Source organism: Diabrotica undecimpunctata, chromosome 9 (assembly GCF_040954645.1).
Source record: "Diabrotica undecimpunctata isolate CICGRU chromosome 9, icDiaUnde3, whole genome shotgun sequence".
In the NCBI taxonomy this organism is placed as follows: Eukaryota; Metazoa; Arthropoda; class Insecta; order Coleoptera; family Chrysomelidae; genus Diabrotica; species Diabrotica undecimpunctata.
In genome coordinates, this window is record NC_092811.1 from 16,607,652 (window position 1) to 16,626,123 (window position 18,472).

The window sequence follows — 18,472 nt, forward strand, 5'->3', positions numbered from 1 at the left end:
GGGCACTATCGTGACTTGTAGACATTTAATAGATTAGTGCAGTGGTTCTCAAACTTTTTTAGTCGCGATACCCTTCTAGGGCTAAAAATATTTCGAGACACACCTACCCTTGAAGCGATTTGGGAAACGACGAAAAATGCAAAAAGTACAACTCTGAGGCTTATTTGATTTCAATATAAACTTTATTTCAGATCAATAAAATACAGTTCATTTGATATTCAAATATCCTTACTTAATGTAATGAATGAAACTGTTTCGATGATTTTTTCATGATATGTTCTATAATTATGAGACAGAAGACACACAGAGATGCCGATGTGAAACAACATTATTTTCTGAATTTTCCTGCATCAAGAACTCTTTTTGGATTCCTAGGTATTTGAGTTTTAAACTGCAATCTTCGCTGATCTCAAGTAGATTTTGAAAAACATTTGTCATTCCGACAGGTTTATTTTTTGGGTCGCACGAAATCGGCTCCATCATCCAGCTATATAAGTCATCTGAGTCAATGTCAGGAAAATACGTTCTTCCAAACCTTGCAAATGAGCAATAACAATTTCAAAGAACTTCGTTTGAGGATTAATTTCATATGTTATAACAAATTCCTGTAATCGAGAGAAATTTGTGAGGTTCCTCTTTTCAACACATGCTTTGAAAAATGTAACTTTTTTAGGCAATGCTTTGATTTTATCGAATTGTAACCTTGAAGCGCAGTGGTGGTTTTATTTATTATTTAGAAGATATCTGAAAGGTACCGTAATTTGGGGTAACTTGAGACACTTTTTAACTTAAACCTGAAGTTTATTACATACGGAGAAAAAATTAATGTTCAAAAACTATTTGAAAACATTAGTCGCGCAGGTAACTATGATATGTTTATAGAATATTTCTGTTTATTTTGTCACAAGTAGTTTTTTCAATTTTTTTTTTATGTCTGTCTCAAGCTACACACTAGAATGGGGTAACTTAAGACAGTCGTATAAATTCAAAAAGTGACTCAAATTACGTATTGATAGGCTAACTTGGCACACCGAAAATATAATTATAAAGTGTAATGGTAAATTGAGACATTCAAAATATTTTTTTTGGTTAATAAAAAAGACAGAGAGCTCAAAACTTTTATTTAAAAACAAATAATTACAGCAATTTTAGTTCGGGTACTGAAAAAATACCTCGGTTGTTTAGGGCTTTATGCGGTTTAATACCACCTACAATGTCCTGCCAGCAATAATACAGTTCATCCTTAGGTTTGGGCCATTTCCAGTTTTCCCGTGAAGTCTTTGTCATTGCACTTATTATTGCGCCTTTAGCGTCAATCTTTTCAATTACCCCAGGATAAAAATTTGAGTCATAACTAACTATGACAAAGCATCTTGTTTAGTTATTGGCTGCAGAGGATGTTTATCTTGATGAGAGTAAATATTATCCTGGTCATTATTCATTATTCTCTTCAGTAATATTGTCTTCAATATTGTCAATCTGTTTTGCTTGAAATGAATCCCAGTCATCATCTGAACTGTCGTCAAATACAACCTCATTGCAACTGTCTTCGTCACTTTCACTAGACATAATTACTTTACTTGTTTTTTGCCTTTTCTTACTAGATGATGGTTTTTCTTTATTTTTTTCCATTAATTGGCTTCTTTTCTTTTTTTTTGTTTTCTTACACCATGTGTCTCTTTCCTTCTACTTTCTTCTAAATATTCTTGAAATGTAGTTACCCAGGCAATGGTATTCTCACTTTCTTTGCCATCCTCTACTGCCTGTTTACTTTGAAGCCTCTTCAAGACTTCTCGATTTAGTGGAATTAACCCTGCTTCTTTAAATCCACTTATTACGTTTTGTGAAAGATTTTTCTCTCCCATTGCCTCCAGACATTTTTCTTAGCTCCAGACTCAGTTCCACGATTTATTGTTTTCCAAGAATCTAAAGTTTCACCCCACTTAATTTTAAGTGGGCGGAAAAATGCGACATCTAACGGCTGAGTAAGTCCAGTGCTATTTGGGGGAAGTAGGATGAAGATTATGTTGTTTTTTTTTTACATTCCTCTATTATATATGGGGATATATGGCTCACCAAATTATCCCCAATCATTACTTTTTTCTCTTCTTTACCTTGTTTCGAGAAATAAGGCAAGGCAATTCGAATATCTCCAAAGTGAACCAGCCACTCTTACTTCTATTATAAACTGTCCCCTTAGGGCCATGTTTGGTCCAGGTATTATAAAGATTCTCAGCTTTGTATGTTACATATGGAGGTAGAGGTGTCACGTCTCCGGCAGCGGCAAACATTACAGACGTACTTGACTTAGAAAAATCAATAATCCTTTCAGGATGTCGACACCCTCTTCTAACAACAACTTTTTTACGACCAGGATCATCTGTCATATTTGTTTCATTATAATTAATGACAGAATGAGAAAGAACTCCCTCCATTGACTGATTTAACTCATCAAAGTAAATATTTATGGCGTTATGGTCGACTTTGGCTCGAGATCTCTTTATGTTTTTGCACATTTTATTACTCAAAGTGTTCTGGTGACGCTTCAAGAAAGACATGACAAAATCTCTACCTGGCATGTTGTTTTTAAATCTATGTTCATTTCTTTCAGAACGGTCAAGGAATGCTTTGACAATGAGTCTAATATCGTATAGTGTGAGAGGAAAGCCCCAATCCCCAGCTGAACATAGATACATTACTAAAGCATTTTGGTCAACTTCATTTAAAACAAATGGTCTACCCACTTTTCCTGTGTTCTTTCCATTTATTGCTCTATTTATAGAACATCGTGGTATTCCAAACTTTTCTTCGGCTTTACTCAAAGAAATCCCGGACCTAACAGCTTCCACTGCTTTATGAAGTTGCTCCTCCGAGAAATTTCGGTATTTTCTAGATCCCAAAATTCTTTTTTGCGTTCGAACCATACCTGAGCCTGACACAATAATGAAAAAAAGGTAAGTAGATAGGTAAGTAGGTAGGTTAGAAACTAGTTTTTATAGTATCTAATTTGTGGTGGGGTAACTTGAGACAGTTGTCTCAAGTTGACCAACCAAGGTCAGGCTGAGAATTCATATTTTATAGCAGCCATAAACTTGACAACTCCGCAATGAAATTTACGGCACACCAATATTAATATTAGAGGTTACGTTTTCTACAACAATTGCTTGTTTTAGGATATTAGTCATAGAATTATTATACAAGTTATGTACTACATGAAATTTGGCAATTTTAAAGTTGATGTTTATTAAAAAACTATCAATTTACCTTAGATAAGACAAAAGAATTTAATTACTAACGGTCAACAACCACACGTTAGCTACCTTTTGCTATCAAAACAACACTAACAGTATTAAAATAATAGTGTCTACAAATTGTCTCAAGTAATCCCATCGTCTCAAGTTACCCCAAATTACGGTATCCCAATTTTAGCAGCCAATTGACATCTTTTAATTTGTAGATAAAAGACTCCTCTGTAAATGTGATAATCAGTGGATCTTTTAGTTCAAATAGTCTCCCTAAAATTGTTCCCCCGATAGCCACCGGACCTCTGTGTGGAGCAAAAGATTGAAGTGATCCATACCTGGCACCTAATCCAGGCACCGGAAATTTAGGAAGCTAAAGAAACTTATCAAAAATATAGTCCTAATTAAAACAAGCTTAGACTAGTTATACTTACTTAACAACTATACATATATAATACATATAACACTATACAACTAAACAATCACAGGTTTCACGCTAATGTTTACTAGCTAAAGCGATGTTGTCAATTGTTTGTTAAGCTTCTTAGATTTCAGAGAAATTTAAAATATTCAGAATCACTCGCAATTATCGCCGCTTTGGATCAATTTCACCCCATTTTACAGTACTCTTACTTTACTTTACTAAGATTTGTGCTTGTTTCTATCTATTTTTTCATATTCATTTCTAGTTAACTGTCTTTAGAGGGCATGCAAATTGGCCGAATCATTTCTTGAGTAGTAATTGATCATTCTCCGGCATAGCTTGCTAGCTAATCTGCATTAAGTCTAACATATTTTGAGTTGTGAGCCCACTTCTAATTCTTGTTAAATTTTCCACCATTTTGTTACATTGGTACACACAGGCATGGAAATAATTTTTCGGAATATAGGAATTTCAATGCAATAAGTAGATTCCTTGATTTACAATTAACCAGTGTAAATTTCCAGATAACGTCGCGATGTGTCATATTTAATTCATTTGTTCGACTGGATATGCTGTACCCACTGAGTTCTCTGATTTGCAATTAACCAGTGTAAATTTCAAATATAAAGTCGGGATGTTTTAAAATTAATTCATTTGTTCGACCATAATCGACTTGTAATAAGGAATTCAATGGAACAAATGAATTAATTTTAAAACATCGCGACTTTCTATTTGAAATTTACACTGGTTAATTGCAAATCAAGAAATCTACTTATTGCATTGAAATTCCTATATTCCGAAAAATCATTTCCATACCTGTACAACAACCAATTTCTATTTTTGTTATATTGGCGCCCAACGTGGGGCCTCTTTTCAGTTTAAGACAGTATTTTCTTTAGTTCATTATTTTCTCTTTCGTTAGTTCAAAAGGTTCTGACATTAAGGGTAATATTTATAGTTATACTTGTATTTCTGTAGTGACATCCATTAATATTTAAAACCCTTACTTATTTGAACATTTCGTGTACAGTTAACATGTCAGATTTAATCGAGAAATTATAAAGAATTTACATATATTGTTATTAACATTTTTAGATATATTAGCCAATAGTGGTGTGATGTTAGGTTCAATTAATTTTACAATGAGTGTTTATTTATTCTTAAATAATGATTAGCACGTTCATTGATTAATTAAGTAATTTATTACAATAAACTATGGTTTAAACCTATATTAGAAATATCTTTGTTAAAGATACTACGAAAAATAGTTTCAGAGTCAAAAAAATCTCATGTATTATCAATATTTTAGTGACACAGTTCACAACATCGGAAAAGAAATCGTTAAACGATACTATGTCGAAGAAATTAAAAACAACAATACCTTTTACACCGATTCTAATGGAAGACAGTTAATGAAAAGAATAAGAAACAATCAGACATTCCACGATGATGATGTAGAAGCTGCTTCGTCAAATTATTATCCAGTAACGTCAAAGATTACTATAGAAGACATCAAAAGTGACCTGAAGCTCTCCATATTAACTGACAGATCACAAGGAGGGACCAGTTTAAAAGACGGGGAAGTAGAATTAATGGTAAGTGTATTTTTCTTTTTTCTTCTCCATTTTCAACAAATTTTTTATTTGGTTTATGTTATCATAATGTTGAAATCATAAGCTTTCTTCTTATGTAACTGGTTTCTGTTCAAATGTACGTAAAATATCTAATTTTAAGCTCCATCGAAGAACTTTAAAGGACGACTTTAAAGGTGTTGAAGAACCTCTGCAAGAAATGGAATTTGATAATTATATTGTCGTTAGAGGTTCGCATTACTTGACAATGGGTTCGTCAGGAGTTTCTAAATATGGTAAGTGTTTAATTCTAATTATACTATGATATTTATGAATAGAGAGCGGAATATACGGAATATAACATTACCAAAATAAACTTTGATTAAATAAAAGGCAGGTATCGAGCACAGTTTTATTAATTAAATCTTGCCCAAGTCCTTTCGCTTCCTAGAGCATCTTCAGGGGCATTTCGTCAATTATAGAACATCCAACAAGAATAAAATGTTATAAACATAAAATTGTACATCACACTACACTACACAAGGACAAACATTTTAAAATTTTTAAAATAGGCGAAGCTACATTATGTTGGAAACCGGAGACAGATTCTAATTCTGTCTGATAAGATGAAAATCAACTGTGAGGAAGTCTGCTCTATTATTTTATTAATTATTTAAAATTGATGTGTGTAAACAATCGTTTTAATAACATTTATTTATTATTTCAGAACGGATTCTGGCTCTTAACAAACTATCACAACCATGGATGTTAACAGCCGATGCTACTTCTGAAGACTTATCCCTTGAGAATCTTCAAAATAACATTAATTTCAGGGTAATATGAAATTTTCATAATGAATAACTATACCACCCTTCCTTTTAATCTTTTAATTTTTTAAGTAGTAAAGATTGTTTAGCATTCCCTTTTTTAGCTAGAACGATGATTAAAAGTTAACAAAGAAGAAAATATTTGGTAAATTAAGGCGATAAAATATTTTACTCATGGAAATTCTAAAAAATAAAAACCTAGATGAAAGAGATTTAAGGCTAATAACAAACCTTTATTACAATCAGCGAGCAATAGTACGAATTGAAAAAGAGACATCTGAAGAAATGGAAATATAGAGAGGAGTCACGCAAGGCTGCATACTATCACCTCTATTATTTAACGCTTATTCTGAAGAGGTAATTCGAGAAACTCTGGAAGATGAAACAGTCGGCATAAGAGTAAATGGAGTCTTAGTTAACAACATCAGATATGCAAATGATACAGTAATAATAGCCGATAGTTTACAAGACCTGGAAAGACTCATAAGTAATTGTAATGTGTAGTGGGGAGTACGGACTCTCACACAATATCAAAAAGACGAAGTTTATGAAAATTTGTAAAAACAACCATAATACTAACGAAATCTTGACAGTAGAAGGCCAGCATATCGAAAGAGTAAAAAAGTACACTTACCTAGGAACACTTATAACAAAAAATAATGACTACACTGCAGAAATCAAAGTCAGAATCGAAAAAGCACGTTCTAATTTCATGAAAATGAAAAAGGTGCTATGTGGCAAAGATTTAACATTAGCTCTTAAAGTACGCCTAACAAAATGTTATGTATACAGTGTACTATACTATGGAGTGGAATCATGGACGTTAAATCTAGACACAATGAGACGACTTAACGCCTTTGAAATGTGGACCTATAGAAGAATTATGAGGGTTTCCTGGGCAGATAGAGTTACGAACAATGAAGTACTGAGAAGAATAGGTAAATAGAAGGAAGTTGAACTAACAATTAAAGAAAGAAAGGCTACAGTATCTCGGATATATGATGCGGGGCGAGAAGTATGGCATCCTGCGACTCATAATGCAAGGAAAGATAGATGGCAGAAGAAGCATCTGAAGAAGACGAATTTCATGGCTCAAAAACCTGAGAGAATGGTTTGGATGCAGCTCAAAACAATTTTTTAGAGCTACTGCCTCAAAAATTAAAATAGCTATGATGATTTCCAACCTCCGTAGCGGAGATGGTACCTAAAGAAGAAGAATACTTTACGTTTCGTGTCGAATAATATAAGAGAAGAATGCTGAGAATAAAATATTAAAAAAAGATAACGTCAATGACAAGCTGGAAAAAACTCAGGAATACCAGGAATACCAATATTAACGCAGCACCAGAAGGACTTGGAAAGAAGAAAATAACGAACACTAACATATTAAAAAAAATCCATGATTTAGAAAAAAAAGGAGGACAACATGCGAAGAAAAACACACAAAGAAATATGGAGAATAATCAGAGCACGAAGAAAAGAGATGAATAAACTATTAAAACTGAGACACATTTAAAAGGAAACATGGGTTACTTTTGATCCATATTTGCTAAAGTTGACTATTTTATTTGCTATGACACAGAGCTAGAAGTACAGATATACTAGATAGATGCAAGGTAAAAAACATGGGTAAGAAGATTGGATAAGAAATAGTAGAGGAGAACAAACGATCATCTAAGCAGAAAAATAATAAAAAGAGTAGTAAGACGGAAGAAGACGGTTCTCTAATAGAAAAACACAATCAGTGGAAAGGCCACCAAAACATGGAACGACAATTTATTGGAGGCACATTAAAAACAGACAGAGGGATGTCGATATAAAAAGAATGTAAAAAGAAGAAAAGAAAGACGTTTCTTATTAAAATTCTAAATTTTAATCTTATTCTCTTATCTAATATTCATATTTATACAATTACAGCAAAAACGCTACCTAACAGACAACGATTGGGGAGTGACTTTGCTATAAAACCTTTCAAAATATATCTATTATATTTCTTGGATTCCGAAATAGATTCCGAAACAGCTTTATATCTGTCAAAACTTATCCTGGAGCAGACTTGGAGACAGACCATGTTCCACTGGTGGGAGTGTTTCGAGTCAAACTCAAAACAGTACAGAAAAGGAAAGCACAATCATATGACCTACGTATACTGAAAGACCTTGATACGAGGAGGAGAGTCCAAGCCACGTTAAACGAGCAAGTGACTGCAATTAGAGACGAATCGAACGAAGAACAAACGATCAAACATATTACAGAAATAGTGCAAAATGTAAAGGATAAACACTTAAAGACAGATAGATTAATGATGAAAAAATTATGGATGACAGATGAGATCCTGAAACTAATGGACGAGAGAAGAGAAGCCAAAAATGACCCAGATAAATATAAAACTATAAATATATTAATAAGAACGAAAATCAGAGAAGCGAAAGAAAAAGAAACAAGGGAAAGATGCGAAGAAATTGAGACTCTGCAGTCAAAGTATGATAGTCACAATGTACATAAGAAAGTTAAAGCACTCACAGGGGGACTAAGACGAAGACAAAAAGGAAATATAACTCATTCTGACGGAAACATCATCTTGGACAAACAGGGTAAAATAAGAACGTGGAAAAAATATCTAGAAAAACTATTTGAAGACCAAAGAGATAACACCTTTGAGCTAGAAGAAGAGATAAATGATGAACCAACAATATATGAGCAATATCTTTATTCTGCAATAATACAGTTAAAGGATGGCAAAGCCGCAGGCTCTGATAATATAAAAGCACAACTAGTCAAACTAATTGACAACGAATCAATAGCAATAACCGCAAAGATATTCAACAACATATACAACTCTGGAGAAATACCAACAGAATGGCTGAAATCTGAGTTTATTGCACATCCAAAAAAAAACAGGAGCCAAAAAATGCGAAGATTACTGGACTACAAGCCTCATGAGTCATCTAATAAAATTTGTTTCTAGAGATAATTCATAAGAGAATCTACAAGCTGTGTAAACGTCAAATTTCCCCCAACCAGTTCGGGTTCACAAATGCTGTTATTACTAGAGAGGCTTTGTCCTCAGTACAAGTCTTATATCAGATATGCAAAGACGTTAACTGCGACGTATACGCATGTCTGGTTGATTACGAGAATGCGTTTCATTGAATACAGGATGCCAAGATGATGCAAATACTAAAAAAACAGGAATTAACAACCAAGATCTGAAAATAAATAGAAATCTTTACTGGAATCAGACAACAAATCTCAGAGTTGAAGGTGAACATACTGACCATTTGAAAATCATGCGTGGAGTGAGGCAAGGCTGTATTTTGTCTCCTCTAATGTACAATCTGTACTATGAAAGAATATTTATCAAAGCTTTGCACGAAACTGAAAAAGGTATTCTACTAAATGGTTACCGGCTAAACAACATCAGATATACAGATGACACCATAGTATTTGCGGACCTACAAGTTCTTATGAACAAAATCGCGTATTACAGTCAACAATATGGACTCAATATAAACGTTAAGAAGACAAAGTTTATGATAATTAGCAAGAAAAAAATATCAGAAGGTCAACTCTACGCTAGGGGTGACGGTTTTTGACAAAACACCGGTTTTCGGTTATACCGGTTTTTTTTGCTTACGGTTTAACCTGGCGGTTATAACCGGCCAAAAAAACCGGTTTTTCCAAATACCCAATAACCCAATAGTTACAAAGTTACATTTACAATGCACTTTAGTTTGCGATACTTCATTCGACTCGATATCAATATGATCAAAATTAGTACTATCGAAAGAACATCAATATCAATATAAATAAAATACAATTTTTAATAAAACCATTTTATTTTATTAATTATTATATTTATTTATTATTTTATTATTAATATATATTGGGTGATTATTATTAAATATAATATAGCGTAAGATTAATATATACATATTGCAATAATATACAATAAAATAATATGAAGTAATATTTTAAGTAAAAAAGTATAGGTTAGAAGGTTATAAATAGGTTATATTATATGAAATGGATTTAGCATTATGTTGGCCAGTATTTTTTATGAAGCCTATTGAGAAAAGCTTGTTCATGTATATGTTGGTCGGTTAAGCGGCTTCTCTCAGCTGACACAATATCATTCAATGATGACACCAGTCTCTCTGATGCCACCGAACTTCCGACCAACGACACGTATTTTTTTAGCTATAAAAGCCAAGCCTGGCATACAGGTTCTGTTCTGATCCCAGAATGAAAACGGATCACTTGGCAGCAAAGGCCGCTGCAGATATAGAGTCAGTTCATTTGAAAAAGAACTTTGAATCTGTGTGTCCTGAGAACTTGAACTGAAACCACTGTTTACCAACTCCAGATCGTGTGAAGACCAAAGAGGGTTTGATTTTAAACTCACTTTGGCTTCTTCATTCTGAAAGGAGCAGGAAGGAGAAAGTTTTCCGATTTCGGTAAGGTACGTCCTAACTTCCGAGCCTAAATTGGATGTGACTGTCTCCGCTATATACAGATTCAGATATAGTTTTTTGAACCTCGGGTCCGTGATTGTAGCTTGGCAAAGCAGGGGATTTCGTAAAAGCTTAGTGCCCCTCTCTTGAAGGCTAGTTATAAGCTTTTGGCATAACTTTTGAGCTGTACTAAGGTTTGGCTTGAGGTTTTTTTTAAATAATTCGATAATAGAGACAAGGGGGATAACAAGGCTAGCAGTAATGTACTGGGAAGCCGAGATCTCCTTTGTGGCCTTATCGAAAGGCGATAAAATGCTTACAATTTCAGTGATTAGTTTTATATCTGAACCAGAAATCATCCTTGGTGCTTTTTTAATCGAGGGATCTGCCAATATTACAGCTATATATGGGGACATTAGTGTGAATCTTTTAAGCATATGGTAGACAGAATTTCATCTGGTTGTAGTCAGATGCAGAGAGCAGTAAACCAAAATTATTATACTACTGCTCAACAGAGATTAGAGAGCGCTAAAATAATTCAGGTTCTATTGTCAATGAATATAATGAGAGTAGAATATACTATGCAATTATTGTATTTAATTAATAATGCAAATTTAATTACCATTTAAAAATATAATCTTCTAAAATACCCACCAATCTTCCTCTCCTCCCAAACCCAAAAAATTTCCCACCCCAACCATTTCAACTTATAAAAAATTTCCCATACTCTTTCAAATGGAATTTAAAAAAAATAATATCAACATAAATATTTTACTTAAAAATAAATTGAATAATGCAATTCATCTTTTATTTTTACTACCATCAAAAAAAATTATCATGTATTACTTTTAACACGTTTGTATATTTGTATAATAGGTACATTTTAACTCATTTAATACTTCCTCTATGGGTGTATCGTTTTGAAAACGTAGGGAAATCCTTGGAGATTCGTATTCGTAATCGGTAATTCGATATTTATATTCAGACATTATTTTTGGTAATCAGAAACAGCCATTCACCCACTTTCAATGTCAAGAGTCAAGTGTGAAAAATAGATAATGTACCAGATCACTTCTTATGTAAATATTATGATTACAAATACCTTTTCAACAAAATATTATAATAAAACTTAATTGTTTCTGGCTGATGAGAGTTTGCACTTTCAGTTTTTTATAAAATAAAATAAAATTTGAATTATGGTTTTGTTTGAAATAATTACTTGAAAATAATAATTATGATTGGGATCCAAAATAATACCTAACCTAATGCTAATCACCGTAAAAACCTAATAACCGGTTTTTACTTTAAAAATAAAAAACCGTTTATAACCGGGACAAAAAAACAACCGATAAAACCGGTTATTGCCAAGTAAAAAAACCGGTTTTCGGTTAAAACCGGTAGGTTTTTCCCATCCCTACTCTACGCCAACCAATCCCCTGTAGAAAGAGTGACGCACTACAACTACTTCGGCACTATAATAAATAAAGAATGGATCAACAACCAGGAGATTAGAGCATGCATCGGAAAAGCTAGATCCACCTTTAATCGGATGGGGGCCGTCTTCAAGAGTCACAACCTCTCTTTTGATACAAAAGTAAGAATGCTGCGATGTTACGTCTTCTCTTTTCTTTTTTATGGTGTTCGTGGACCTTGAACGAAGATATGTGCAGAAAACTGGAAGCATTTGAGATGTGGCTCTATCGGAGCATGCTTAAGATCCCTTAGACTGACCGAGTAACAAATGAGGAGGTCCTTAGAAGAATGAATAAGAACCGAGAGGTACTGACCACCATCAAATCTCGAAAGTTACAGTTCTTCGGACATATTATGCGAAATAAATCCATATATACTTTTATTCAAGCCATCTTGCAAGAAAAAATATTTGAAAAACGGGTTCCAGGAAGAAAAAGAACATCTTGGTTAAAGAACCTCAAAATCTGGTTCAATACAACATCTGTGCAGCTTTCCGCGCTGCTGCAGATAAGATAAAGGTTGCCATGATGATTGCCAACATTCGTAATGGATAGGCACATCAAGAAGAAGAAGATATTTCTTGGACTTTTAGATCAAGGAGTCTTATTGGAGCGGTTTTTCTATCGTATTCTTGTGATGTTCGGTGGTAACATACCACACAACTATTTCTTGTTTCCACATTCTTAAGTTTGTGATTTTCTTGAGGCTCTACCTCCTGTGACTCTGTGAATGGAAAGAATATAACTTCAAAAACTGTTCTTTGAACTTGGTAATTGACATCTTGGCCTTTGTTACTTCTTTATGTAGAATATAGGCATTTACAGCTGTGCGTCCTAAAATTAGCTTAAAGACTTCTTGTACCACTTAATCCCTTTTCTGAGTGAACGATTGTAAGATTTTATCTGATAGAAATCGTCTATGAACGCTTTTGAGATATTGTAGTCGACTAAAAAAAGGTGGACTGGGGGTTAATTTTTTTTTATTTAACTGGCGATTAACGTGTTAAACTAAAATCGTGGCTTATTCCCAGTAAAAATAGTAAAAAGTCTTTGAATTGGCATGCTACAAAAACAATTTTCAAACAATTTATAATATTCCTTTTATATACAATATTATTTAGTTATTTTAAAAAAAGGTTTTCTATATACCCTACTGTAAATTTTTAGTGGACTGGCCTTACAGAATTCGATGGTTATCATGGACTAGATTGGCAAATTAACATTTTGAATTTTGAGCCATGGAAAGATGATACGTATCTTTTAAGAGTGGAACACATTTTTTCGTATGATGAAGACACAGAAATGGCTGAGAAAGTATCTGTAGACTTAAAGGTAACATAATAATATTACTATGGATTTATCAATACGCTATCAATTTAAATTAATATTGAGTAGGTTTGTATTCAAGGAAATTGTTCTCCTGGTTATAGATTTATAATTTTAATTAATGTAACAAGTAGCTAGATATTTTCATATTATAATATCACAAGAGAGAAAATTTTGCCGGTAATATTTTCGACTAGTATGAAAGTTTGTTGTCTGGCAATTTTCGCGAATTGAATTTTGACAGTTAAATCACGAGACGTCAGTTAAGTGATTTTGTCAAAATTTCATAAGGGAAAATTGTCAAAAGGCAACAAACTTGAATAAAACCAGAAGATAATTAATGGAACATGCATACCACTGGTCCCTTTATTTATCAATTACGAAGAGGCTTTAGATTCTGTTGAGTTTAAAATAGTACTTCAAGTACTAAAACAAACCCGAATGGACCACGGGTTCACTAGTCAGAAACATTTATAAAAACGCTACATCAAACTATTTAATTTATGACTATAAGAAAACACATAAAAATTTAGTTTAGGTCAGGAAAAAAGACAAGAAGACAATGTTTTACCAAAATTATTCATTTTAGCTCTACAGTCAATATTTAATGAAGACAACCACCGTCTAGATGGAGCAACGACTTGAAAATACTAGCTGGAACCTAGTTGCAAGCTCCCCAATGTAGAGAATATTAGAAGTAGAACATACTGAGCGAGTGCTAATGTCCAGCAATGGATACGATTGGCTGAATGATTAAATACATAAAGCAAATTCCTAATATTCTTAAAACGTATTATCGCATACACCCTAGAATCCTGAGCATAAATATCAATAAGATAAAGAGGGCTGACTAAATTTAAAAACGAAAATATTATCAAGTATTAAGAGCATATCTCGTAGGGATATAATGTGTAGCTAAGATGTTTGTAGCGGAGAATTGGAAGGTGGCTTAGAGCAATTTTGTAGAGATCGTGTTGATAGAATAAAAAAAAGATGCGCAAACTGGGATGAGGCTCAAAAATCAAATAGAAAAGCTATAATGGATTAAGAATGGAAAATAATGGTCTGTTTTAAAAGTTAATGGATCAGCATTGGCGTACCTATAGGCTGACAGAACTATGTATTTATATTCTTTATTTTATTTATACGAAGTGGGCGTTATTCTACCCATTTTCAAAAAAGGTGACAGACGAGAATGCAGCAACTACAGAGGTATAACTCTTCTGAGTATCCCTTCCAAAGTTTACGAACGAGTACTGGAGAAAAGACTACTACAAGAAGTAGACTATAAGCTGGAGCAGTCACAGAGCGGTTTCAGGAAGGGAAGAAGCATCCAGAACCATGTTTTTACACTCTAGCATCTAATACAAATTGCACGAAATACAAGCACGGAACTATACCAAGCCTTCATAAACCTCGAAAAAGCATTTGATAGAACCCCGCGAACCGAAATAGACAAAAGCCTAAGAAACAGAGAAGTAGACAGCAAACTCAGAAAAGCTATTATGAGCCTATACAAGAACACGAGAAACAGAGTAAGAACAGATAATATGGAATCAGAAGAGTTTAGAGTCAATGATGGCTTACGACAAGGAGGTGTACTAGGCCCCATCCTGTTCAATATTGTACTAGATGATGTAATGAGGGAAACTAGAGAAGAAACATCGAGAATATTTGTTGGACATAGAAACCTGGAAATGATACAGATAGCGGAGTGCGCATTTGCAGATGACCTCGTCGTATTTGGAAGAAACGAAGACGCACTTAAGAAACACCTCCAGATATGGAGAGATAAACTTGAAAAACGTAACCTGAGAATTAATGAAAGTAAAGCCAAGGTCATGGTATGTGGGAAAACAGACCAACATACAAACATTAAAATCAATAACTATACTTTAGAACAAGTCAAAACCTTTAAATACCTGGGAGTGCAACTAGAGAGTAGGGGTACATAAGAAGCAGAGATAAACAATCGAATAGCAAACGCTTCCCGGATATACCACGCAATTAAGAGCACATTCCTATCAAAAAAAGAAGTATCCCAAAAAGCAAAGATAGCTATCTACAACATATAAACTGCAAAGTATTACAATGAAGTATCTAAGAAGAGTACTAGGGGTGACCAGAATGGACAGGATACGGAACGATAAAATAAGAGAACGCCTTAAAGTCCAATAAATAGAGAAGAAAATCGAAGAAGCCCAACTGAGATGGTACGGCCACATGGTAAGGATGGATAAAAAAAGCCAAGTGAAACAAGTGTGGGAAGCGAGAAGAACCTTGAAAGGGCCAAGGGGCAGACCCATGAAGACCTGGGACGATGAAATTGCCGCCATCCTAGACAGGAGAGGAGTCACCAAGGAGCAAGCGAAGAAATTGGCAAGCAACAAGAAGAATTGGAGGAAGTTTGTATATGAAACCTAAAAAGAGACTTTACACCCAACACCTTAGGGTAGAAGGGTTATTGATTATATATATATATATATATATATATATATATATATATATAAATATATATATATATATATATTTATATATATATATATATATATATATATATATATATATATATATATATATATATATTGTCATACTTTTTCTTTCCCAACCAAAGAAAAATAAATAAAAATATCCATCGGAATAAAATTTTAAGATATCAATAGAAACAAATTATATATAGTAATTTAAGATAAGATTTAGTGTAGATAAGAATAGAAATTTGTTTTCCGTTTCAAACAAAATTATCAAAAAACCTTTGTTTAGAATTAGAAGACATTTTACCTGTAAGTTAATCTTTTCATTGTTTGTATAGTCGAGTATTAAATGACCATATTCTAATCTTTTGAAATATGTATAAATGATGTATTGAAAAAACCAATTTGAAAGTAAGCTATTTAGTTTTTCTCTGAAACCGAAATTAGGCTTTTCCAAAATCATGGTAAACACAATTTGAGCTTTTGATTGGACGGTCTTTTTTAAATGGGAATTTGTGAGTCGATCATGAGAGAGGAGAAGTTAGTCATATTTTGGTCATCGAAAGGAAACAGTCGTTTGTCTCAAGATAGGGTGTGGTTCGTGAGTTTGGATACCGGCGTAACGAAAAGAAGTGAATAGTTTGAAGAAGGAGATAACAAGTAGATTAAAGGAGGTCCTTGTATCTACCGTGGGCATTTTATAAAGTATATGTGAAAGTATTCTTACGGCATCAAGTTGACAAAAGGAGGTCCTGGTGTCATAAATAAATAGCTGAGTTTGGAGAAGTGAATCAGGTGTGTTTTGTGTAGTCTGCTGGAGGTTTGCAGAGAGGAGAGATCACATCGTTGAGGAGACTGGACTTTTCTGGGTATTTTCCAACATACAACTCAAGAAGAAAATAAGCTGTAAGTGTTTGTACAATTGAATTTTATATCTGTGAAGGATCGTTTCGACATCATGGTCATTAGCATTCAAATTTAAGAACTGAGGTTTTGTTAGGCGAATCAAAAGTTTAAAGTTTTGTGGTTTTTTTTTAAGTAAAGAAAATTTTAAGTAAAATTGGTTTTTCACGTAATATAAATGTATGTAGTTTTATAATCTTATTATCATAATAATTTGATTTATTTTCTTGTATGCTGATTGATAAGATAACGACAGAATTTAATAATTGTTTTATTCGTTCATATAAAATAAAGAAACATAAATCTTTGTAATATAATATATTTGTATTCTTATCCTTTCTTCTCTATCCCGATAAAAGACAACTAGAAACTCTTTTGAATCCATCGAACACAGGTAATATAAGGATTATTTTACTTTTGATAACAAATAAGTTATAATTCTTTTTTATTGGCCCAATAAACTAAGTTTGAACTCAAAATAAACAATCATAACAATATATATATATATATATATATATATATATATATTTTATTTATACAATAACAAAGCATTGTAATCAGAGATGAGCCTAAAAGCTCACTCGCCTACTTTGTTGAAAAAAGATTATTAAAAAATGTTAATATTAGAAAAAAAAACAATAAATTACTAAAATATGTATTATGTCTAAATCTATTTAAATGATAGTTAATGATAAATAATTTTGTTACAGTATTTGTTCCAACCATACCTAATCTCATCAATAAAAGAATTGAGTCTTGGGGCCAATCAAGAGATCGAAGCAAATTTTGAGAATCTTAATTATGAAATCATTTTGGGACCAATGGAGATAAGAACCTTTTTGGTAACATATGAAAAGCAAAATTCCAAACATATGAATACAACATAACAACATTTTTAAAACTCAAACATAAATCTACAATGTATAAATAATTGTATTTCAGAGTTTCTTAATTTACTACAAGTGTAACAATTACTATATGTTTTATTAAATCAGTATAAGTTAATTATTAAAAATAGATTCTAAAAACGAATTGTTTAAATCGATCCCTTCCATTGATCATCCTAATTAAAAAAAGTAGGCAGTTTAAACAAAAATAATATAAGCATAAGTTTAAACAAAAATAATGTTATATTTTTCGCTATATTAAATCCTATATTCTCAACCGCCATATTAAAAATCATTACCTTAATCCAACCCTTAGTAATAATTCCTACTCCCACTCTAACCCTACCCTTAAACAATACAGGCAAGTCTTTGAAAATGAAAAATAAAACTCTCTCTTATGTAGGTATGTTGTCGAGAACGGACGTTTTACACAGCCCTCTCTAATATCGGAAAGACTTTTTCGCTCCACTCTCTTCTCTAGGTGTTCGTCGAAGACGAATGTTTTCACACCTCTTTCTGATTTTTTGTTCCGGTAGGAATTATATAAAATAGCGGAAATGACTATCTGCTGTTGAATCGCATAGACAACAGACGCATTCTGCTCAGCTGTCCGCTCTTAGTGTTCGTGCCTGATAGACGTGATATTTCGATGTTTTAGATAACAAAAAACAGTACCACGAGACACGTGTAAACACCGGTAATTCGCAGCAGAAAAAAACAGGCGTGTGAACCCTACCTATATAAAGACTACGAGTTCGCTAGTGAATAGCAATATTTGTGAAACCTTTATGAATTTGATTATATGTCAAATGAGTCAAACGGTCAAAAATGAGATTTACAGAATAGAGCTAAATTTATGATAAACACCAAGGCCGAAAGAAGAAAATTATGC

At 33.0% G+C, this 18,472-nt stretch overlaps 1 protein-coding gene across 1 annotated transcript in view; it reads left to right on the forward strand.

The window, feature by feature from the left end:
* LOC140449596 (lysosomal alpha-mannosidase-like) overlaps window positions 1-17,708 on the forward strand; it is a 67,717-nt gene extending 50,009 nt beyond the window's left edge. Inside the window, exons 13-17 of the mRNA XM_072542818.1 lie at window positions 4,976-5,261; window positions 5,401-5,533; window positions 5,965-6,071; window positions 13,158-13,322; window positions 17,404-17,708. Coding sequence (XP_072398919.1) covers window positions 4,976-5,261; window positions 5,401-5,533; window positions 5,965-6,071; window positions 13,158-13,322; window positions 17,404-17,580 — 868 coding nt within the window. The 3' untranslated portion in view covers window positions 17,581-17,708. The remainder of the gene's footprint in view (window positions 1-4,975; window positions 5,262-5,400; window positions 5,534-5,964; window positions 6,072-13,157; window positions 13,323-17,403) is intronic.
* The last annotated feature ends 764 nt before the right edge of the window (window positions 17,709-18,472 follow it).